This window comes from Equus asinus, chromosome 1 (assembly GCF_041296235.1).
Source record: "Equus asinus isolate D_3611 breed Donkey chromosome 1, EquAss-T2T_v2, whole genome shotgun sequence".
NCBI classification, from domain to species: Eukaryota; Metazoa; Chordata; class Mammalia; order Perissodactyla; family Equidae; genus Equus; species Equus asinus.
In genome coordinates this window covers 135465925-135490491 of record NC_091790.1, presented here as the reverse complement: position 1 = coordinate 135490491, position 24567 = coordinate 135465925, and the positions used below count along the sequence as shown (strand labels likewise).

The window sequence follows — 24567 nt, the reverse complement described above, 5'->3', positions numbered from 1 at the left end:
AAATCATAATTAATGATGTTATAATAGTGAAATCACCTATATGTTCAAATTTTACCTTCATGAAATAAATGATCTGAGATTAAATACAGATAAAAAAGGGAAAATATTCTTATGAAAATATCAAAATAACATATTCTTATATAAGGAAGCAGATTAATATCAATAAAATTATACAGAATTAACAAAAAGAATATGTCCTGTCACTAAAAACTATATTTTTGTGAAAACAGAATAGCAAATGACAAAAAAAAAAAAATCCATTTCACTATAAGGAAAAGAACAAAATCTAATTAAATTCAAACATTGAAAATTCACCTCAGGCAAAAATCAATTCATTCCAAACCCATAAAGTCACTTTTACGCACATACACAATACACATGAAGATCAAATACTGTAAATCTTTAACCAAGGTAAGTAAGAGTTACAGAAAAAGACTACAATGCAATCAGAATTTCCTGTTAGTCTTACTCCTTATTAGACCCATGTTCCTGAGTTAGTCTTGCATGCTCACATGTACACGTACTGAGGGAACACTGACAAGTAAGAGAGGCAGTGTGCTGCGTTGTGTAAGATCAGAGACTGTGGGTTTAAATCCTAGCTCTGCCACTTACATCCTATGTGACACTAAATATGATGTCCTTCAGTTTCCTTGTATGTGAACTGGGATAGGAATACCACAGATCTCTTACAGTCATTGTGGGCTCAAGTGAGTCAATACATGTAAAGACTAGGGTGAAGGACACGGCGAGCACTATGTGAGTATTGGCAATTATTATCAATATTAATAATACAATAATAAAGTATATACAGTAAAGTAAAACAATCCTCCAATGAGGAAAATGGAAGGAACATACCCTAGAGTCTTTATACAAATTGGTTTGACAACACAGTACTCAGAACTAGGAATTTACAGAAAATAGCTTTCCTTTTAAAACAATACTGATTTAGATGTTAATATAAATCCATCAGAAAGTCTCTTTATCTTACTAAATTTCATTGATCCTATTGATACCATCATCTTACATACTTCCTGATTTAGAAAAAGCACTCTGAAAAGTCATAGGCTGTAAGAGCTTAACATATTTGTTAAAGAAAAAATGCTTTAATAAACCAATGTTTCCTTAAAAAAATCAAAATGGTCTTAAGCTCTGTAGAATAGGAAGATGATGGTCACTATGAATCTCATTTGTTAATTTCAAATATAAATATGCATTTTTATTGTAAGAAAAGTTTTTTCTTGTTAAAGAGAAAAACTGTAAGTAGAAACACAACAGCAAAACTGTAAAACTAGAGCTATGTTAGTTGGTTGAAAATCCAAGAGTCACCCAACTTTGGGAGTTGTAAGTTTGCCAAAGATTGGCCATGCAACTGCATAAACACACCTGCTCCAGGTGCTGCATCGACTGCAGCATCTACTAGTCCTATAAGAATAGAAAAAAGAAACATACACAGAACAAAAATATGATAATTCACATTTTCTATTTTGTAAAATAGGATAACACATACACACACACAAAAGAATTAGAAGTGAAAGTTGAAACTATCGATTATTATCACTGGTAACATTTTGAGATGTTCCAGTACTTCTTGAATATTTTACATGTATAATATACTTTCCACAATAAAAATTTCTCAACTGCAGCCGGCCCTATGGCCAAGTGGTTAAGTTCGCACGCTCCGCTTCTGCGGCCCAGGGATTCCCGGGTTTGGATCCTGGGTGCGGACATGGCACCACTCATCAGGCCATGCTGAGGTGGCGTCCTGCATAGCATAACCAGAATATACAGCTATGTAGTGGGTGGCTTTGGGGAGGAGAAGAAGAAGAAAAAAGAAAGATTGGCAACATATGTTAGGTCAGGTGCCAATCTTTAAAGAAAGAAAAGAAAAATTCCTAAACCTGTGTTAAACAAATCTGACCACCCAGAAAGAACTTTACCATATTACAAAAATGTATGTTGTACTTCTAAATTGATCAAATTAAATTAGTAAAATTATATATTTTTAATTCTAACTGCATGTGTAACATAAGTGAAAAGAGAAGATAAAAAGTATTCAAAGTTTCATCATTACGAAGACTGTTTTTTACCACTAAACAAACTTTACTTCAAGATGTTACCTAATTTCTTATTTAAGGAATTATTAAAGATGATTTGTAAATTTATATATTCTTTGAACTATTACTTAGATTAAACTAGATGTCAGCCTGCTTCTAACAGTCACTGACCTTTTCAATCTATTCTCTCACAGGCCAAAATCCACCCCCTCCTGCTCACTACTAGTGCCAGATCAGTGGACTTAGTTATTTAACCCAAGTATACATTTTTGTTGCCCCTCTGGTATTAAAAGAACTAAGCCTTACATAATTTAAAAAATATCCTGCCTCATTATATTCAGCTTTCTCTTGAGCCAGAGGCTTGAGGATAAATGAAGAATTATCTTTTCTTGTTAACATCTGCCAAAGGGAAAAAACTCTTTATTCCACATGGTTAGATGATAAGATATTTACTAGTAAGGTAGATTTTCTTATAATTTTTCAAACCCTATATAAAATACATGAATAGTGGCACTGAAAGGAGAAAAAACACCTTGAACTTTTAAGGAATGTTTCACACAAAGTCCAAAAATACATACGCTGTTCAACGGGGCCTGCCTCTGCTTTCATAGCCTCCTTCTGCCTGGACAATAACTCTCTTTCTTCTTGGATCTGCTGTTGCTCTGCTTCCAATTCTTGTAATCTACTACCTGCACATAACAATTCCTGCTCAAGACGATCTATTATTTCAGTTTTTTCCTGAATTTGCCTTTCAAAAAGAGTTTTTTCATCTGCGTAGCCATCAATGACACCTATAAAAATCAACAAGGAATGGGATTATTACTTATTTCAAATTTTACCATAAGGTTTTAATACAAGCAACAAAAGGTGTACTGTTAGCAAAATCTTTAATCATTCCAACCCATTAAGTCTTAAATGAATTTGCTGTTGATGATAGTAGCAATTATGGTATGTTCAAAATAGCCTTTTTCTTGTTAACCATTGTGTGTAAACATGAAATTCCTCTGAACTTTCTATTATTTTGCTACACTAATATATCACATCATATAGGGGTAACCAACTTTATTAAACAGACATAAATAGATAGGTTCCTGGACAGCTTAATACAAATCAGATGCCTGTGAACTGAATCACATTTTAAATACACTAGAGAAAGTTTATATATTAAGTGATTCTAGGAGGCTAACATCCTCTACAACAGCATGGTAGAATATAAAGAGCCTGGGGCTTTAGAAGCTTTAACCCTGGCATCACCATTCAATGGTGACCTTGAACAATTTATCAACATCTCTTAGCTTCGGTTTCCTCATCTTTAAATTACAAGAGTTGTTTGAGGATGGTGGGATTATGGTAATAGCTCACCATCATCCATTTCTGTATTTTCAAAATTTTTAAACATTTACCGTAATTCTATTAAGTACTTTTATAATTAAAAGTATATGTAGTTTAAAAAATTGCTCGGAGGAACCTGGAAGACAAACTACAACTACTTTTCAACGGTCACTCTAAATTAGAGTAGACTGGTGGTTTCCAAATCTAGCTTGTGTCAAAATCTCTACTTTTAGACTTGAAATTTCTCCATCATCAGTTGCCAACGGCAAGGTGCTCACCCTCAGCCTTACTAAGCTCCACTGCCAGTTGTTCTCTGGCCCTGGACTCCTCATGAAGGCGCTCTCGCAGTTCTTCTTGGCACTTAAGGGACTCTGTCGCTTCTTGTTTCTGTCTAAATGACTCACGCATCAACTCTGTCTGTGTAACTTTAGCATGTTCAAGCTGGACAAGGAAGGAAAGTATACAAGAAGGAAGATAATTAAAGTGTTGGGAAAACCAGGTCATTCCCCACTAAAGCTCAAAAGAAATGGATTTGAAATAGATATACTATTGAATTGTAGTCATTTAATATTTCTAGTGCATGCTAACATTAGTAGGCAGAATAAGTTACAGTAGACAGGTACATTAGCTGTGTACAATTTTCCACAGGAGATGTATTCTCATTTTATTAAAGAAAAAAAATGCTTCTTTTGGAAACAAACCACTTTACATCACTAGATCTGTATTCTATTGTATAATGGGAGATACCAAGCTAACGATGGCATAAGCTCTTTCTATATTTGCTAAAGAATTTTATGTAACCAAGTACTCTATGGTAAACTTTATTTCTTTTATATTTAACATGTATTGATTGTGACTCCTGCTGTACACTGTGGGGAACCAATAATATAAGATTAATAAAATAGTACATTTCAACTAAAAGCTTTATATTTCTGTCCATTTGTGAAACATCTACAAGACTATATGAATATTCAGTTTATTTTCAAAACCTTAGAATACAGAGATATTAACCATAATAAACACAGCCTCCTGAAAATGCTGTCACTGGCACACTGACTACAGTCTTAAACAATTTTTAAGATGATAGTCAAGTGCAGACTCGAGGCCAAAGCTCTCAAGAAACAGTGATCATTGATTGTTACCAGCTGCATGAAACTGCAGAAAAGCACTGTCTCTGCCTTATTTTCCGAGTTTCTGATAGTCAGCACCTGCTTATTTATTTTTACTGAAACAACTACATGGGAAAAAAATTAAGCTCAAATGTTTCTAGTACTTAGTCCTAGATCATTAACACTATTAAAAAATTTTTTTAAAGCAACGATCATATACATTACTAACAGGCTCACAACAATGTGGTAAAAATTTGTAAATTTATACACAAAGTACTTAGTATGTTAGAAAAATACTATTGCTGTGTTTTAAGCTTAAAATAGGAATCAAATGTAGTGGTTTCTAATTTATAGTCATATATTAGTAATGTGTTATAAAATTATGATAATATTTAAGAAGCTTTTATTCTTAAAGATGTCTGCTCTTCACATCTGAGTGGTATTTATCGTAGCAAATAGATTTTAGAGTTACTAAGGTTTTTTATGGTCACTTTAAATCAATTTCCAAAGTATCTCGTATGCAATTATTCTTGTTTTAATAGGATGTTTTAAATATCACTCACAACTTATTATTTGAAAATAATATGAATACACATTTTAGACTAATAGAAAGTTAAGCATACATTTTAAATCATAAAACAGTTCATAAAATATCTGTAATAATATGCTGTTACATCAAAAAAGATAAAATTTTATACATACTTTTTACTTCTGACTGGCAAAAAGAGTATTTTCCTTTAAATGTGGATAACTAACATACATTAATTTTTATTATAAAGAAACATGACCACAAAGTAGAAACTAATTCATACACATCTACTCCCCTGAATTTACAGAGTCTGTATTTTAAAAATATGTCGATTGCTTCTACATGTATGTAGGTAATTTTTTTCTGGACATTATAAAACAGTTGCTTAGTAAATACATGAAATCTCTAAACAAGTTCAAAGCTCTAACTAAAAAGGATATGAGTTATTTTTCCTTTTCCAAATTTAGTGTACAAATACAACAAAACAAATACTTGCTTTAGCTAAGAAAATTAAGTAAGTCTTTGTTTCTAGATTCTACTTCTTTACAAGATCTAAACCAGCCTTAAAGCGTATTTAAATATTTACCATAAGAAATATCTCACTTTTATAAAACATAACAAAAAGTTGGAAAAATCAAATACAATAAATCTAGCAAACATATTTCATTTATTATAGTAGACGGCATCCACACTTTATTGATATGAGACTCCTTTCAAATGCTCATCTAAATACTCTAAACTTAAAAAATCTCTCCCATCCAGTAAAGGTATGATTTATTTCTAATACCCACATCTAATACCTAATAATATGAAATATATAAAAATTTAATATTTAATATTTTCAAATAATTTAAGAAACATCCTTAAAGTATGTGTAACGCATCAGTAAAATATCCTATCACTTTAATATAAAAGTTCCAGGGCAGGTAACAAAACTATTCTGAAAACCATCTGGCTTGTTAAATATTAGCTAGCATATTATAGTTAAAGCTATAAAAGTCATAAAAAATGCTGAATAACTTGTAGTGAATCATTCACAACATACTTAAGTGTCAGATGAACCTGAAATACTAACTATGCAGCATACTTAACCCTTAACAACGTTTTAAAAATACATTCCAAATAAAAAGCAGAAAAAGGTATTTCCTCACAGGAGTAGTAGGCATATTAAAAACACTGAGAATAAGTTCTTTAGGGAGTCAGTAAGAAAATTAAAATTAGAATACAAGTTTCTTATTTCCTTGTCTGGAACTACAACCAATACGCCATATGATTGTAAACATTTCCTAAATGGCTCAATGACAATTCATTTAGCTGTTTTAGGTATCACAGTGCCTAGTCTCTTAAATATAATCATTCCATGCTTACTCAGGATTGGCATCATAAACATACAAAAGCAAGATTCTTAAGAATAAGCAGGATCTTGTAATACAGTTGCCTGGCATGGAAGAACTGCAATATCATCTCACTCTGCTTTCTGAAATTAAAAACAGCCAAGCTCGGGCTTAGACCAAATTTAGTCCTTCAATATATCCAGGATGAATGAGTAGTAACACAACAACAAAACAAGGTTCTATTCCATTTACCCTTACTAAAGACATTTAAAGTTGATTTCTCATCAAACATAGTTTAACTAAATGTATAAAAAACTACAAGTATAAAAAACCATATTTTTTATACTTACTGAATAAGGAGGGGTAGGCAGTGAAATTTTAGAAATAAGCTTTAATATGTGCCCATTTCTTTTATGAATAAAATGAAAAATAGAAGTATTAATAATTACTGAGTTATTTTCATCCAAATGTTCACAGAGAGGAAAAGGATGTGGTAAAGGCACGCGAGATTCAACCTCATAAATGTCTTCATCTTGTTCTTCCAACCATGGGCCACTGAGTTTGAGAGTTGACAAATAGGTCCTATAAGAATCCATTCTAGAAGATGCAGCTGCCAATTTTCCTCATTTGCTTTATCAGTTTTCCACTACATTAAAAAGTTCTTTTTAGTTTATCAAGATATACCATAGCAGTAGCAAATTTTCTTTTTAGCACTATCAAGTCAACATTATAGAATTAATTCACACAACTGAACAACAGAAAAAAATCCCACAAATCTAAAAAAAACGATTTCCCTTAGGCTTCATCAACAAAACAGAACAAAAACAAAAACCCAAAAATACAAGCAAGCAAACACCTTTTAAACTAGAATAATTAAATCCTTGAAGAATGGAAGAATGAAAATATAAATATCTAATTAGCTGAGCAATAAAACTGCTTTCAATAGGTATCAAACACATCTGTGGAAATAAGTAAGCCTTCCAAGCACAATCTGGCAGGGAAGGTCAAGTTTTAAATCACCATAGTAGCAGTCTTGAGAAATGTAGCTGCAACATTATTCCCCTTGTTCTTGCTGCTTCACGCAAGTGAAAAGCAAAAGCTCTTCTGAACTGAGTTATTCAAATAGCCTCTTGTGCTGAGCCAAAGGATTCCAGTCTGTCGCCGAAGCACAGGTCAGAACAGAGGGTGCGGTTTAATGTCTTAACCTATAGGTACAGTGACAGGTGGACTGTGAATTAATACGCCCACAAAAAAGCCTGCCTAACAGGATCCAAGTTCCACGTCAGAGCTTTGAAAAGAGTATTTAGAGAAGTTTATAATGCTTCTAAGACAAGCTAGTGTTTTTCCATTCCATTATAAAAATGTTTTAATTTAAAAATATGAAATCAAGTAGGTTTGAGTCCACATTACCAATTAGTTCTTCCAGTATATCAAATAATCATAATTATTTCTGGAAAACTAAATTAGCACTCCCTTTTGATATCTCCTTAGAAATAATACTTATTCTTTTGAGCAATCACTAGAACTAAATACAGATAGTTCTAACCTATTTCCACACTGAATTAATTGTTTATAGACTGAATGTGAAGGAAAAATAACCTCTCTCTTTAAAGCTGCATTGTATATAATAGCTGGTAATTAGACAACTTAAGGTATCCTGTGAACTCTGACTAAAATTTAAAAGCTCAAGTTGCATATAATAGTTAGCCTTTTGGTAGCTCCAGAAACCTGGGTAATAGTGAATAAACCAGTCATTCAGAATTTTAAAAGATGAACAACTTACTCTTTAATATTAAAAGATCCTCAAAAGTGAAACTTGTTTTAAATAAATGAAAAAGCTTTCATTTTGGTGTGTTTTCTCTATCCAGTAACTGAATATCCTAAACCCACAAAACCTTTTTACTATGGAAAAACCCATACTAAAGCAAGCAGGTAGTATCAACAAAAATGTATTTTATAGCCACTTTCACTACACAAAGTTGTTCAGAGAAGCCAATACTCAAACCCTGCAAAGTAGGCTAATAATTATGGCAAAGAAAATGAGACTTTCTGCAGAAGATCCAGAATCTACAGGGAAATGGCTTGAGGCAGGAGACGGGCAGCTGCCTCTTACAATGCTGGACAGGGCAATGACAAATTTCTGTTTATTATGGTTTCTTATGTGAGCCCTCCAGTTAGTCTGTGAAGATGTCTTAACATCTGTACAAGACAGAGGCCTAGCCCTATTACTGGTGCAGGTAAATTTAACTTTACTGGGGCTTCAGCAGACATAAAACTATCAATATCCCAGATGCTTAGCTTTATGAACTAGGGGGACTGATGCTTAACTGCGGGGACTGATGCTTAGCATACCAAATATCTCTCAAAGTACTCTCTCCCTGCCCTCTCTGAAAATTACAGTTTATTTCGATAATCTAGTGTCCAATTTTTCTTATTTGAAGCAAAAACAAAATCCTGTTAAGAAGTATTCCTTTAATAGAAATCTTTAGGTCAAGGTAAGAACTAACTGCAAAGAAAAGAGAGAAAAGCCAGGGAGAAAAAAAAGACTCAAAAAGCAATAGATTAACATGATTTGGAATGGGGCAAATAGCCCTCATAACAACAATAATTAATGGGTGGCATATTAATTCATGTTCAGAAAGGTGACCTTGAATTAAAATAATTCAAATTATATTCCATTTTTGAAAGCATGTAAAACTTGTTTCCATCCACGTAAAACAAAAATCTCTAAGTAAGGGGATACTCCTCTTATAACCAGGAATATAGGTCAAGGTTAAGAAACTAACCACAAAGAAAAATAGAGTAAAATTAGGTGGTGTCGGGGAGAGACTCAAAACAGCAGTAAAGATGCTTTAGGATAGGGGCAAACAGCTCTCCTAACAAAAGTATATTAACGAACGGTATACTACATTAACTGATGTTCAGACTGATTACTCTGAATTAGAATAACTCAAATTACGCATGTTTTTAAATTTTAGAAAGCATATAAATCTTTTTGCAATCAAAAAGTTAAAATAAAATGACTTCAATTTTTAGGAAGACACCCTTTTAATTATCCAGACTAGTTCACTACCTCCAGGTTTCATAGAATCAAGATTTTAATATATATTTGAAGGTTATTAAATTGTGGTATAGCATCATGTTTCCCAAACTAAATGGCTTTACTTTAATTGTACAATGTCAAGCTATTTAACCTTTTTTCCATTAACATTTCCTTCAAATTGTAAAACACTTATGTTGCTCTCTTTCGGATTTTTTTACTTATTTCTCTAAGTTATTTAATACAGGGACTGAATCCTGGGTACAAATCCCTGACAGAGTCCTGACCAATGCTAATAAAAGCACAATGGGGGCAACACCTAACGGCAAAATGCATTTTAACAATTTGATTACAGCTGTATTTAAAACACAACAATGATAAACAAAATCTTAACTTATACCACTGTTTCATCTTCAGGAAAAGTCTCCTTTTTTGAGAAAGTATAGAAACAAGTAGCTTAGGTTCCATTATTCTGAAAAATGATAATTAATAAACTCATGAGAATTGATTATAATAAAAATCATTCCGTGGGAGTAAATTCCTTATTCATTAATTTCTTCCAACGCCTAAAGGAATCCATTGGTAAATAATCTCCTATGGCTCTAAATAGTACCTCTGGATTCTGGAAAACTTTAGTTGCTGAAAGACTATTCTCACAGAACAGATTAATTTCTATTTCTACCTGATCCAAGAATCAAGAACCTGAAACCATACTCTCAAAGATAACTTTTAAACAGAGCCACAAAGAGACTACTGAATAAAGATTATGTTACAGAGACGACCATTCTAAGGGCCTGAGGGTAGTCTCTAGGCACTTTTCCTCATATTATAATGAAAGCTATCCCAACCAATAGGAAACTGCAATAGGCCGAATATAAGCCTGATTTTATGGCAGTCTGGGCAAAAGAGAAGTAAAATCCACCATAATACATGTATTATTATATGGATGTGGACATATCATTAGGCAAATCACTTGTCAATCAAATACAATATAAAGTAAAATATTCCAGTAACAGATATTATGAAATCAGTCTATAAGGCAGACACCTTGATACTTTAGTAAAGAAAATGCTTAATAGCTCTTTTGTTAAAGCAGGATATACCTATGGAACCTAAAGCACCTAAAAACTTTAAAACTAATCATGTATCCTCCACTAAAACTACACAACATATAAAAACCAAACCATTAAAAAAGAAAAAAAATTTTGAATATGTGACAATATTTACTTACGGGACCTTTCAATGCAACTCCTCCTCCACCCCAAACATAAGCCCATAATCACTTGCAAAAATTCCTTTCTCCAAAACTGATGCTTGCCAAAAGAGAGTGGTGTTGGGGGAAGGGGAGGGGGGGATGAAAAACAGGTGAAGGGCATAAAGAGGTACAAACTTCCAGATATAAAATAAATAAGTCATGGGGATGTGTACAGCATGGAGAATATAGACAATAATATTGTATCAACTTTGTATGGTGACAGACGGTAACTAGACTTATTGTGGTGATCATTTCATAATGTATATAAACGTCAAATCACTATGCTGTTCACCTGAAATCAATATAATATTGTATGTCAATTATACTTCAGTTAAAAAAATAATCCCTCTCTCCAATCTTAGCAGAGGCAAAGGTCTGTCTGATCCAAAGGCCAGAACTTCTACTGGTGCTCTGGATTCCATCCTCATCTACCCCAAAGACCTGGCTCCACAAAGTCCATCCCCTGTGTTCTGCTTCTTCAACTTCTCCACTGCCACTCAACATTAAGTATTCCTACCTTAGAAAAAGCACTTTCTCCTTCTCAAGCTAGTGCTCTCTTGTTTTCTTCACAGCTAGGTGTCATGAAACTGCTATCTCTATTTCTCCAACTGTATTTCTTTTAACTCTGAGTTTTGGATTCCTCCTCTACCAAGGTCATCGATGACACCCATAGTGAAATATCCAATGGACACTAAATCCTCAGCATCCATAACCGCTCTCTGGTATGACATTTTTGGAAAATCACTACTCATCTGGCTTTCATGACACTCTTCTCTTGATTTTCCTCTTACTCTCATTCTCCATCTCCTTTGTAGACTTACCTACATTTATTCTCTTTTAAATGTCGGCATTCTACCAGCACAAAAAATCAGCTCTGTATACTCTCTAAAACCATGGCTTCAAATGTCTTTAAGTGATGACAACTTCCAATCTAGCTATCCCCAAACTCTAGACTCTAGTGAATGTCTTTACTTGATGCCTCCTCATCTAAAACTGAAATCACTATTCACTTCTTTTGCATCCCCTATCTCAGCAAATGAAATATACCAACAACCTGGTTGGTCAAGGATTTATGCCTGGTTTCCTCCCCTCTTCCTTATCCCCTACATATAATCAGTCATATCAACTTCTATCAAATTCAACTTCCTGCAAGTTTTAAAATCACTTCCCTGGTGCCTTAACTTGATCTCTATCACTTTTCACTTGGAATGTTCTAAGAATCTCCTGTCTCTCTGCATTCTGCGTCTCTCCTTACCATCTTCCTGCCCATCCACCCATTACACTATTACCTGAAGAATCTCTCTAAAACACAAATTCGATATTATTTTCTTGCCAAAAATATTTCAACAACCCAAAGCTGGAAACAATCTATGTGTCCTCTAAATAGTAAATGTATAAACCAACTGTGTGCATCCATACAATGGAAGACTCCTCAGCTGTAAGAAGGAACAAACTATTAATACACATAACAACATACATAAATTTTATATGCACTTTGGGAAGACAATGAAACCAGACCCAAAAGAATATACAATGTATGATTTTATTTATGACACTAGTGCAAAGACAAAACTACAGGGATGAAAAGTAACCAGTGGCTGCCAAGAGCAGGGGATGGAGAAGGGGCTGACTAAAAAAGAGAAGTACCAGGGAATTTTGGGGTAATGGAACTATTTTGTATCATGCTTGTGATGGTAGATACACAACTTTATGCATCTGTCACAACTGAAAGGATGGTCCACACAGTGAAAATTTACCACAAGTAAATAAAAAAAATTAACCAGAATGTGGCAGAGCCCAAAATGGAATAAAAACTAGAACAAATCATTCTGTTTTAAAAATGAATAACAAAACCACAGTGAAGGGGTGGGAGAGAAAGAGTTAACCTAAGATACTTTGAAATACAGTATTTTGACTGCATACTATAAGGCTATAGACAAAAAGTACTGTACATAAATATTGTACTCTAGTTAATAAATTTGTTTTTCACAAAGGTGTAGATTAGCAATCATGAAATTACTTTATGGGTATATACGGCTGAACAAATAAGTAAAAATACTGTAGATAATGAGAGTCTGGTTTCTCACTGTTGGAGAACAAAGCTACACAGGAAAGCAGGCAAGGGTAGAATGAATGCTTTGGTAGTAGATGGGAACTGGAGGTATCAGTATGAACTTATGTTTTTTACTATTTATACAGACATATAAGAAATAAATACAGATTCACAGGTTTATACGGTACATATATTTTCAAACTGTCTACTGAGAGGACCTAGAAGTCATGACACCTTAGTAACAATGAGCACATCTAGCACACAGATCTTGGTTTCTAAATATCATTCTTCAGTAAAAGGAATCTGAATTCCTTGGAGAAGTGGTTGATTCTAGGGTTGGGGTAGAGAAAATACAAGATGGGCCTGCAGACTCTGATAGCGTGAATGCTTGAAAAAGCAAGCACTTAGAAAAGGCACAAGAACCAATTTGAAAGAGTTCTCAATGCCAAAGCTGGAGTAAAAAAAACTATTACAGTATTAGATTATAACCCACTGGAAAAAACAGCCATGAGTCCATATGGATCCTAATTAATTAATTAAATAAATGTGAGTGAAGAGACAACTCTTACAGAATAATTCCAAATAATAAATGAAGGAATGAGGAAAATAGAAAATCACCATTAGAACACCACAGTAGTAATTGTGGAGACAAGATCTACCAATGGACACTAAAATCTGTGGGTGGAAGTTTAAGAAGTAGTAGGATATTTGCATAGTCTCAGTCTCTCCCCCATGATATTTATTAATTAAAAGGAAAAAATAGTAACAGCACAGTGGAGAAACCCAGAAGATACTACAAGCAGTCAAGATTAACATCATCAGTAATAAGACATATTGACATCATGTACCCTCTGATATGACACACTGAGAAGGGCACCTCACTTCTTTGGTATTCTGGTAAAAACGTATAAGCTTCATGTCATCAGGAGAAAACATCTGAAAAATCCAAATTGAGGGACGTTCTACAAAATTACTTGCCAGTCCTTTTCAAGTGTCAAGGTTATGAAAGACAAAGAAAGACTCTGGAACTAACTGCCAGAGACTGGAGAAGACGAAGACACGACAACTAAATGCACGTGAGATCCTGGAACAGATCCTAAACCAAAAAAGGACACTAGTGGAAAAACTGGTAAAAGCCAAATGGTCTGTAGTCTAGTTAATAGAATTGTACTAGTTTTAATTAATAAGTTTAGATAATTATAGTATGATTATGCAAGATGTTAATATTAGCAGAAGTTGAGTGAAGGGGGTTATAGGAGTTCTGTACCATTTTTGCAACTTTTCTGTAAGTCTAGAATTATTTCAAATTTAAAAAGCTAAAAAGTTGTACCCAATGACTCCATGTCCCATTAAGAATTAAATCCCAAGCTCCATGTGATCTTGTTCCCAGGTACGGCTCTCACCTCATCTCTCACACTTTCCCCACTCTCCTTGCCCCAGTCATACTGGCTTCTTTGTCAGCCACAAAAGGTGCAAGCCCATGACTACCTTCCTACTTGCTATTCCTTTGCTTGAAACATTCTTCCTCTACTTACTTACATGGCTGTCTCCCACACTTCCTTAAGGAATATGCTTGAATATCACTTTATCAGAGAAGCTTTCCTTAATTTTCCTATATAAAATGTTCCCTTCCCCCATCTTGCTCTATCTCCCTCTATTTTATTTTTCTTCACAGCAGATATCACCACCTGACATACTATATGTTTGTTTATTGTTGGTCTCCACCATTAAATTCTAAGCTCTATGAGAAGAGGGACTTTGCCCATTTTGTTCTTTGCTGTAGGTCCAGTATCTAAAGAGCAACAGTTATATTGTAGGCGTTGAATAAATTTGATGGATGAATGACTCATCTCAAGCATCAAGTCCTCCAATAAGCTTTACTTGGTCCCACCTTAGCAAAACTGTCAGATACTGATCTTTTCTAGTCTCAAGGTATCCTGTACAGAGCTATTTACTCAAATTTCTCTTTCACTGTAAGCACAAAGATATTACAGCAGTCTCTCTCAGTTCTGTTTTAGATTTTTTCATAACAAGTAAAAAATAAGGCAAAAGGGAAATACTCCATTGTGAAGATGAACCAAATAATGACACATTAAAAGGAAAACAGAATTACACAAAGATGATTACACATAATTTTGCATCAATCTAAGTGACTATGAAAAATATTCAAGTGCAAAATAATTTTAGTGATTAATGAGAATATTCTGAAGACGTCAATGGCTTTAAACAACTATCCATGGAAGAGTAGTAACTGAACTAAATTTAGTTTAAAATAAAGTTTTTAAAAGCTCCTATTCCTATTGCCTTAAAAATATAATACACTAAGAAATATCTGATTTTTAGACCAAATGTCAACAACTATTTCAACCTTTTATATACTAAATACTGGAAGAACACTCCAAAATTCAGCTAGAGTAATGTAAACATTGTACTATTAATGTCTAGATCAGTGGTTCTCAAACTTTGGTGTGTATCAGAATCACCCAAAGGACTTGTTCAAACACAAGTTGCTGGGCCTCATCATTCAGTGGGTCTGGGGTAGGGACTGAGAATTTACATTTGTAACAAGGCCTTACTGATGCTGATGTTGCTGGTTTAGAGACTACACTTTGAGAACTACTTACTACTCTAGGCAAAGTTTTTCCGATCTGTTCAGTGATATTTAAACTAAGGCAATACAGTAAAAGTTAAATAACATACTGTTGCTTTAATATTTAACAAATTGAGAATAACCTGGAAAATGCCACGGTGAGGCTCCTACTGTACCTCACTATCTGGTCACATAAGCAGATGTGATGAGCTGTGACTTGGCATGGGAAACTGAGTGTGTCAGGTTAATCCCAAACACTTGTCTATTGGCAGTATTAATGGATCATAATCCAGGGAAGGTTTCTCTTTAGTAGCTTGTAGGAACGAGTCCAACACTGATTACTTTTGATTTATTTACCATTTTCCATGGTGCTTGTCAAAAGACAAATATTATATTGCATTAACTAGACTGTCTATAATTTACATTGGTATCAAGTAGTAGCAACAGTATTAACAGTGCTCAAGATCCAGGTCAAAGTATTTAATAGTGGTCAAGAAAGGAAAAGTATTAACAGTTGTTTTCATGGTATGAAAGAGTACAAATCATAGAAATTAAAATTAAATTCAGCCATTAATACGGCTGAAATAAGAAAAAAAAGCAGGATCATGTAGAAATTCAGTATAGAATCATCTATATCATTCAACATAAAAAGGGATACTTTGATGCGTATGCACTCAAGCTTTAAAAATGCTAAAAAGCAACAACGGAAAATGCCTGAATTGGCTCAGCTGAGTAGCTTATTTTTAGCGGCTTATGCATTAAGCATTCTAAAAGCCAATCCAGGGCTTATGTTAATTAGAAAAGTAAAGACTGTAAAAAATAGTAAATCTTAGTAGAAAATATCTATTTTCTTATAGTAGCTACAGAATTTCATGTTATGACATAACATTCATAATTTCAATCTTTGAGCTTAAGTAAAGTCTACTGAACCAGAGGCTAAAGAAAAATACAGTGAATATTAAAATTCTTTGATCCAAGGGTACAATTTAATGTCTTATTAAAATAATAACAAACGAAGGTTTTTACTGGTGCCATTTCCTTACTAGCACTTAGGATGTTGGCAATAAAAAATACCTCATGGTGGTTTTAGTGAAAGATGGGACCACTATTGTTATTTGTGTAAACAGACATCCTTTCTATTGTGTATTAGCAAATACACAAAGATTTTAGTTACCAAGAATACTACACTTCTTTTAATTCTTTGTGACGCTCAACGAAGTTTCTGAGTTACTGAAGCAAAAGCTTTTCGACCGTTTTGTACCTGCTGTGAAAGACAGCTTCCAAAAACCAAGAATTGCCCAAAGATAGCAATTTCTTCTATTATATAACTATATATTACATTACACCTTCAGAATTTATCTATGGAAACATTCCTGAGACCTACTTAAACTGCATATGAACACCTTAGTTTGGCCAGTCAATCCAGAAGTTTAAGAGTAGATATGTTACGATATATTTCCCTGGCCAATTAGAGAATTCTCACTGCAATGTGTGGTAATTTCAGGGTTCTTTTGCTTTTTAAAGATACAGTCCATATTCTAAGAGAATTTAGACTGTCTCCCAACAATGAAGAATGAACCTGGGGAAAAATCTGGTTAAGTGTCATATCTGAAGACTATTCAGAGGACAAATATTTCACTGAATATATGTTATTTTGATAATGCCTTCTTCATTGAAAGCCAACAGCAAGTTAACATGAGAAAAAAAAAAAATAATGGCTTGATGCTAAGTTAACCAAATAGTAGGTGGTTAACAAATTATTCCAAGGGTCACTAACTAAGAGGTGACTCAAGAAATGGTCTATAATCACTAACTTAACCTAAGTGTAAGTGAACCAGGTATTAAAACACAAAACAGGTAAAATTATTTGTCAGACTTGCTACATCCAATATTCACTGCTATTGGAGAAATATACTATACAGAATAATTTCTTAGAGGAAAAAAGAGGCTCCAGTGAAAGCCAGACATCAGAAACAACAAGAGATCAACAGCACTCTTTCAACTTCGGTTTGAAATATACATGGGTCTAGGATACTCTGAACAAAGACATCAGTGAAAATGTTAATAATACTGGCCCTATAGCTATGGCAATGAAGCACTCATTTCATTAACACAACAGTTAGGAGTCTCTAGCTTTAAGTTAAACATTTTTTAAATAAATAATTTACTTCATTTTAAAGCAGAAAACACTTTTAAAAATTCTGCATATAGTAACTTAAGAGACAATTAACAAACACGGTGCAAAAATTTTATAGACAAAGAAAATAGCAATTTAAGTTATAAAGACAATGGTTATATCCCTTTAAAATTTGCATAAAAATAGTACTCAAATGTAGAAACTGTCCCTCACTCTAATTTCATACAAAGAGATAGTAAAGTGAGGTAATCTATTCATATTTGTGAAAAAGATGTAAAAGTCACATGAAGGAACTGTAGCTTTGATCTATAGTATTGTAATAGCAATGTATCATGACATACTAGAGCCTATGGTTTTAGAAATCCCTTATACTATTCCTTCAAATAATTATATATTATAATGGCATATTTCATACAATGGTGAAGTTAAAATCTTTTCTGGTATCAAAAAAAGTTACGTGTGAGAGTCTATAAAATCTGAAAATTAAAACAACATTGAATTTAAGAACTTGAAGAGTCCACTAGCACATTACATTAACCCTTACCACCTGAAAAAAAGACTACTGATAACAGTATTGGCTGTCACAAAGGCAAACAATTATTAAAGGGGAGCCTCACTAAATTTCTGTGGGAGAGTAGGGAGAAAACATTTAGTTGTTCCCCAGCTTAAAAGAAAATCTACCTCCAACACAGTGCAGTATATGAGCAATATAAGGAGGTTACCTGACTACTAGTTTCACTTATGGCTTCTAGGAGTTTTTCAACTGCTGCTTGTAGTCGAGAGCTAATATTCAGCATAAGTTCTTCATTTTCAGGGTCTATTTCAGTTCCAGCAAAACCACTCCTCACAAGCCGTTGTGACAGCTCCGTTCCTTCCTCAGTTACTTTTGACCACATGCTACTGTCATTTCTGGGCATATCACTTCCAGAATAGGAGGGTATAGATTCGTCTGTAACTAGAACAATAGTATTTTAAAGGCATAAATCAATTATAATTAATAATTATAGTAAAAAGAGGTTATAAAATAATATCAAATTAAAACTTCAAATCATTGAAACTACAAGATCTTTTAATAACAACACTGCAACAAAACAAATGAAATAAGCAAATACAGAATGTAATATTATTTGATAACCAAGCAGGTGTAAGAATAAGAATGATGCTACGTTAACAAAGCTTTGCAGAAAATATTTCGGTTATTTACTATTTTTTCTTTGATAAAATTTTTAAAAACAACTTCCAAGAGAAACTTACCAAGTGCCCACTATGTAGGGTTTAAGTAATGGAGACATACAGGTGGCAAGATCTGTTTCCTATCCTTAAGGATTTTACATACAGCATAATGAGAAAACACATACATAAACAACAACAGGAAAAAAACACTTCGCAGTGGGATGTTCCAGGTGTATGGAAGAACAGAAGTACACTGAAAACTATAAAACGTTGTTGAAAGAAATTGAAGAAGACACAAAGAAATGGAAAGCTATTCCATGCTCTTGGATTGGAAGAATTAACATTGTTAAAAAGTCCATACTTTCTAAAGCAATCTACAGATTCAATGAAATCCCTATCAAAGTTCCCAGGGCATTTTTCACAGAAATACAACAAAGAATCTTAAAATTTTTATGGAACAACAAAAGACCCTGAATAGCCAAAAGAATCCTGAGAAAAAAGACAAAGCTGGAGGTATCACATTCCCTGAGATCAAAATAAACTACAAAGCGATGCCAATCAAAACAGCATGGTACTGGCACAGAAACAGACATACAGATAAATGGAACAGAACCAAGAGCCCAGAAATAAACCCATACATCTATGGACAGCTAATTTTTGACAAGGGAGCCAGGAATAAACAATGGAGAAAGGAGAGAGTCTCTTCAATAAATGGTGTTGGGAAAACTGGACAGCCACATGCAAAAGAATAAAAGTTGACCATCATCTTATACCATACACAAAAATTAACTCAAAATGGGTTAAAGACTTGAATGTAAGACCTGAAACCATGAAACTTCTAGAAGAAAACACAGGCAGTACACTCTTTGAGACTGGTCTTAGCAGCATATTTTCAAGTACCATGTCTGACTGGGGAAGGGAAACAGAAAAAATAAATGGGACTACATCAAACTAAAAAGCTTCTGCACAGCAAAGGAAACCATCAACAAAACAAAAAAACAACCTAAGAATTGGGAGAAGATATTTTCAAACCTGATAAGGGCTTAATATCCAAAATACAAAAAGAATTCATACATATCAACAAAAACACTAACAACCCAATTAAAAAATGGGCAAAAGATCTGAAGAGATATTTCTCCAAAGAGCTAACAGGCACATGAAAAGATGTTCAACATCACTAATTATCAGGGAAATAAAATCAAAACTACAATGAGATATCACCTCATGCCCATCAGAATGGCTATAATTAAAGGGACAGGAAATAACAAGTGTTGGAGAAGATGTGGAGAAAAGGGAACTGCCATACATGGCTAGTGGGAATGTAAACTGGTGCAGCCATTATGGAAAACACTATGGAGATTCCTCAAAAGATTAAGAATAGAACTACCATAAGATCCAGCTATTCCACTGCTGCATATTTATCCAAAGAACATGAAAACACAAATGCATAAAGACAGATGCACCCCTATGTCCACTGCAGCATAAGTCACAATAGTCAAGACTTGGAAGCAACCTAGTGCCCATCAAGGGACAAATGGATAAAGAAGATATGGTATATATACACAATGGAATACTACTCAGTCATTAAAAAAACAATGAAATCTGACCATTTGTGACAACATGGATGGATCTTGAGGGTATTATGCTAAGTGAAATAAGTCAGAAGGAGAAAGTCAAATACCACCTATTTATGATCTCACTCATAAATAGAAGATAAACAACAACAACAAACAATCACATAGAGACAGAGATTGGATTGGTGGTTACCAGAGGGGAAGGGGGCAGGGAGGAGAGTGAAAGGGGTGATTAGGCACATGTGTGTGGTGACGGATTGTAATTAGTCTTTGGGTGGAGAACATGGTGTAATCTACACAGAAATCAAAATATAATGACGTACACTTGAAATTTATAATGTTATAAACCAATGTTACTGCAATAAAAAATAAAATTAATGAAAAAAATAAGAATAGAAGTGCTTAATTTTGTCTGACACAGATCTTTTGATTTCTGAGCACTACACTGGGCAACATCACCTACTCTGGCTAGACAGTACAAGGGACTAAGGTCATTTTGCGGCTTGCTACTTTTGTAAGAGGTATACTGGAAAGAAGTTAGACTGATGAGGAGTTCTAATTTAACTACAGAGTCATGTATCCACAGTGTTCTTATTTCTTATGTAAAGAAAACTGAGTTTACATGGGCAGAAGATAAAACTTTGGAAGTGTTTTCTCTAAACTGGAATAAGTTTAGGTTATTCATTACAGGTTATTCATCACTGCCATGGAATACAGTATTCATCTGTGGCAGCATGCTACGACCCAACAATGAAATTTCCTGAAGAGGAATTACCTATTCCTTTAATACATGTAATACATATCTCCTATCAGTAACTGTATAAAGTTAACAAAAGCAGAAGAAACTTTAATTTCCAAAGTACTTTGAATAAACATTCAGTTTGATACAGTCACCTGGGAGAATAGAGCTACTGATTAAAACGTCTGGCTAAAGTAGCTGGTGCCACGTGGAATTCTCTCAATCTAACGTAGTAATGATATCAGATGCAGTTTCAGATACAGGATTTGAATTTAGCAGAATTCAATATTCACTAAGCATCTCCTCTGTATAAGTCACTGGCTGAAGAATCCAAAACTACATTCTAGGAAATGATTTTAAATGTTTGCTATTACATAGGTTTATCTAATTCTTAGTGTAGTAGCTAAGAGAATTTTCACTGCGTATTTTTATTCTCAAAATTAAAAACAGACAACTCGACTGGTATTTACTTATATTAGTACATATATTCAAAACAATGTCTTGATAACAGGTATTAATACATTATAAATATTCATGAGTTCAAAATGATCTCAGAACTCAAAATGAATTCAGATAAAGTACAGTACAATGTATATTATAGTTACCAAATAAAATTAATGTAGTCTAGAAAATAAATGGTATTTTTAAAGACTGCTACGGAAGCAGGATATAGCAATACTTTATAATTGGTGTTTAAAAAGACTAAAAATATCTGTGCTACATAGCATTTTTATCTGAGGAATTAAGTGCATTCTAGTGACATTTCTTTACAATGGAGACAGAGAGTTCGACAAATCTGAGAAAAGAGAATAGTCTGATATGACGGGAAGTGAAGGCTTTATGGAGTCAAAGAATGTGGAGAAGTGAGGATGAGGTAGGGCAGAGAGCTGAAGGAAGGCAGCTGGAAAGGAGGCTGGAACCGAGTTGTGAATGATCTTAAATTTTATAGGAAACATGGAGTTTTTGCTATAAAAATGGGCAAGTAAATCATTTTGTTAGCAGGAAGATAGTATCCAATCTATGGATCAGGAAGCAAATTGAAGCAATGCAGAAGAATGGCTGGAGAAGAAGAGACTGGTTAGAAGGCTACTTCCAACTGTCCAGTTGAGAAGTGCTGAAGACATGAAATCAGATACAAGGGGGTTGGGCACAGGTTGGAGAAGACAATGTGTAAGATAAGGGAGAAAAAAAGCAGTAAAAGATGACTCTGGGTTTCCAGCTTAGATAATTCTAGATGACAGAAGAGTCATTAAGAGAATCTACTAAAAAATTAGGAGAAAACATACACAGCAGGCATGTAAATGATGAGTCTAAAATGTTAATGGGCTATGTGGAGGAAATGAGTCAACTTTTCGAAGTTTGGGCCTGCAGAAACTTAGGAGGCATTTGTAGAAAGATGAGAGTCAAAACCTTGAAAATGGATACATTTGTTTTAGGAGTAGTATTTAATGAGAGAAGGAGGACAAAGCTGGAGTCTCTGTACATAAGGAGCTCACAAAAGAACCTGTGTAAGAAAAAAAAATCAGAGAAAGACGAGAAAACGTTTCAAAAAGGTAAACTTCAATAATCTTAGCTGTCTAGAAAGTCAAATAGGACAAGGACTGAGAAGATTCTATTGAATTTGACAACTGGGACGTCACTGTTGTCCTTTGAGAGAGTAGCTTGGTACTGTAGGAACAGAAACCAAAGCTGGTAGAAGGAAGTAGGAGGCAGTCTCATCTCTAGAGCTTATCAAGGTTACCCTGAGGGGAAGAAAAGTTGAGAAAAACCAACACACTATTTTTTTGTTGTTATTATGAAGCTATTGGCATATTTTGGAGTACAGAGAAGGAATCAATTGTGACAAAAAGATTGAAGATGGTGTGTAACTACATGGGAGCAAATCGCAAGCACAAAATACAGAGGATATTATAAAACAAAATAGCTTAAAAAAGCTACTGACAAGTGGCTTGGCTGGCTTGGTCAATGAAAACAATCAAAGGAGAAATCACAAATACCTTGAGACAAATGAAAATGAAAATTCAACATAGCAAAATCTATGGGATAGAGCAAAAGCAGTACTAAGAGGGAAATTTATAGCAATACAAGCCTACTTTAAGAAACAAAAAAAATCTCAAATAAACAATCTAACATTACACCTAAAGGAACTAGAAAAAGAAAAACAAATGAAGTCCAAAGTCAGTAGAAGGAAAGAAAGAATAAAAGAGCAGAAATGAATGAAATAGACAGAAAAAAAACAATAGAAAAGAGCAATGAAACTAAGAGTTGGTTCTTTGAAAAGAGAAACAAAATTGACAAATCTTTAGCTAGGTTTCACTAAGAAAAAAGAGAAGGCTAGGGGCTGGCCCAGCGACACAGCAGTTAGTGCACATGTTCTGCTTTGGTGGCCCAGGGTCCGCTGGTTTGGATCCCAGGTGTGGACATGGCACTGCTTGGCAAGCCATGCTGTGGTAGGCGTCCCACATATAAAGTAGAGGAAGATGGGCACAGATGTTAGCTCAGGGCCAGCCTTCCTCAGCAAAAAGAGGAGGACTGGTGGCAGATGTTAGCTCAGGGCTAACCTTCCTCAAAAAAAAAAGAGAAGGCCGAAATAAATAAAATCAGAAACAAAAGAGGACACATTACAACTGATCCCACAGAAATATAAAGGATTATAAGAGAATATTTGAAAAGCAATACACCAACAAATTGGATGATCTAGAAGAAATGGATAAATTCTCAGAATCATACAACATTCCAAAACTGAATCAAGAAGAATTAGAGAATCTGAACAGACCAATCCCTAGTAAGGAGATGGGAAAACAGTAATCAAAAGCCTTTGAAAGAACAGAAGTCCAGGACAAGATGGCTTCCCTGGTGAATTCTGTCAAACATTCAAAGAAGATTTAATACCTATCCTTCTCAAACTTTTCCAAAAATTGAAGAGGAGGGGATGCTTCCTAACTCATTCTACAAGGTCAACATTATCCTGATACCAAAACTAGACAAAGACAACAAAAAAAAAAGAAAATTATAGGCCAACATCACTGATGAATATAGATGGAAAAATCCTCAAAAAAATATTAGCAAATCAAATGCAATACTTTAAAAATATCATACACTATGATCAAGTTGGATTTACTCCAGGGATACAGGGATGGTTCAACACACACAAATCAATCAGTGATACATCACATTAACAAAATGAAGAATAAAAATCACATGATCATCTCAATAGATGCAGAGAAAGCATTCAATCATAATAAAAATTCTCAATAAAATGGGTATAGAAGGAAAGTACCTTAACATAATAAAGACCATGTAAGACAAACCCACAGCTAACATCATACTCAACAGTGAAAAACTGAAAGATATCCCTCCGAGAAAAGGAATAAAATGAGGATGCTCACTTTTGCCACTCTTACTCAACTGTGTGCTAAAAATCCTAGCCAGAGCAATTAGGCAAGAAAAAGAAATAAAAAGTATCCAAATTGGAAAGAAAGAAGTGAAACTGTCACTATTTGCAGATGATATGAGTTTATATACAGAAAACCCTAAAAATCCACCAAAAAAAAAACTATTAAAAATAATAAATGAATACAGTCAAGTTGCAAGGTATAAAATCAACATAGAAAACATCAGTTGTTTCTATACACTAACAACAAAACA

At 34.0% G+C, this 24567-nt stretch overlaps 1 protein-coding gene across 13 annotated transcripts in view; it reads right to left on the bottom strand.

The window, feature by feature from the left end:
* The window catches only part of AKAP9 (A-kinase anchoring protein 9), a 159885-nt gene that overhangs the window by 39517 nt on the left and 95801 nt on the right, over window positions 1–24567 (bottom strand). For 9 of the 13 annotated variants that reach the window (XR_011502958.1, XR_011502960.1, XM_070508256.1 and 6 more), the window contains 4 exons: window positions 18156–18388; window positions 3665–3827; window positions 2633–2845; window positions 1384–1422 (listed from right to left, as the gene is read on the bottom strand). Coding sequence is in view for 11 of the 13 variants with exons in the window: in XM_070508256.1 (XP_070364357.1) it covers window positions 1384–1422; window positions 2633–2845; window positions 3665–3827; window positions 18156–18388 (648 nt within the window). In the remaining 2 variants the exon portion in view is untranslated. Of the gene's footprint in view, window positions 1–1383; window positions 1423–2632; window positions 2846–3664; window positions 3828–6708; window positions 7087–18155; window positions 18389–24567 lie in introns of those variants that run through there. The other 4 variants (XM_070508272.1, XM_014842935.3, XM_070508293.1 and 1 more) reach the window with 2 other exon arrangements.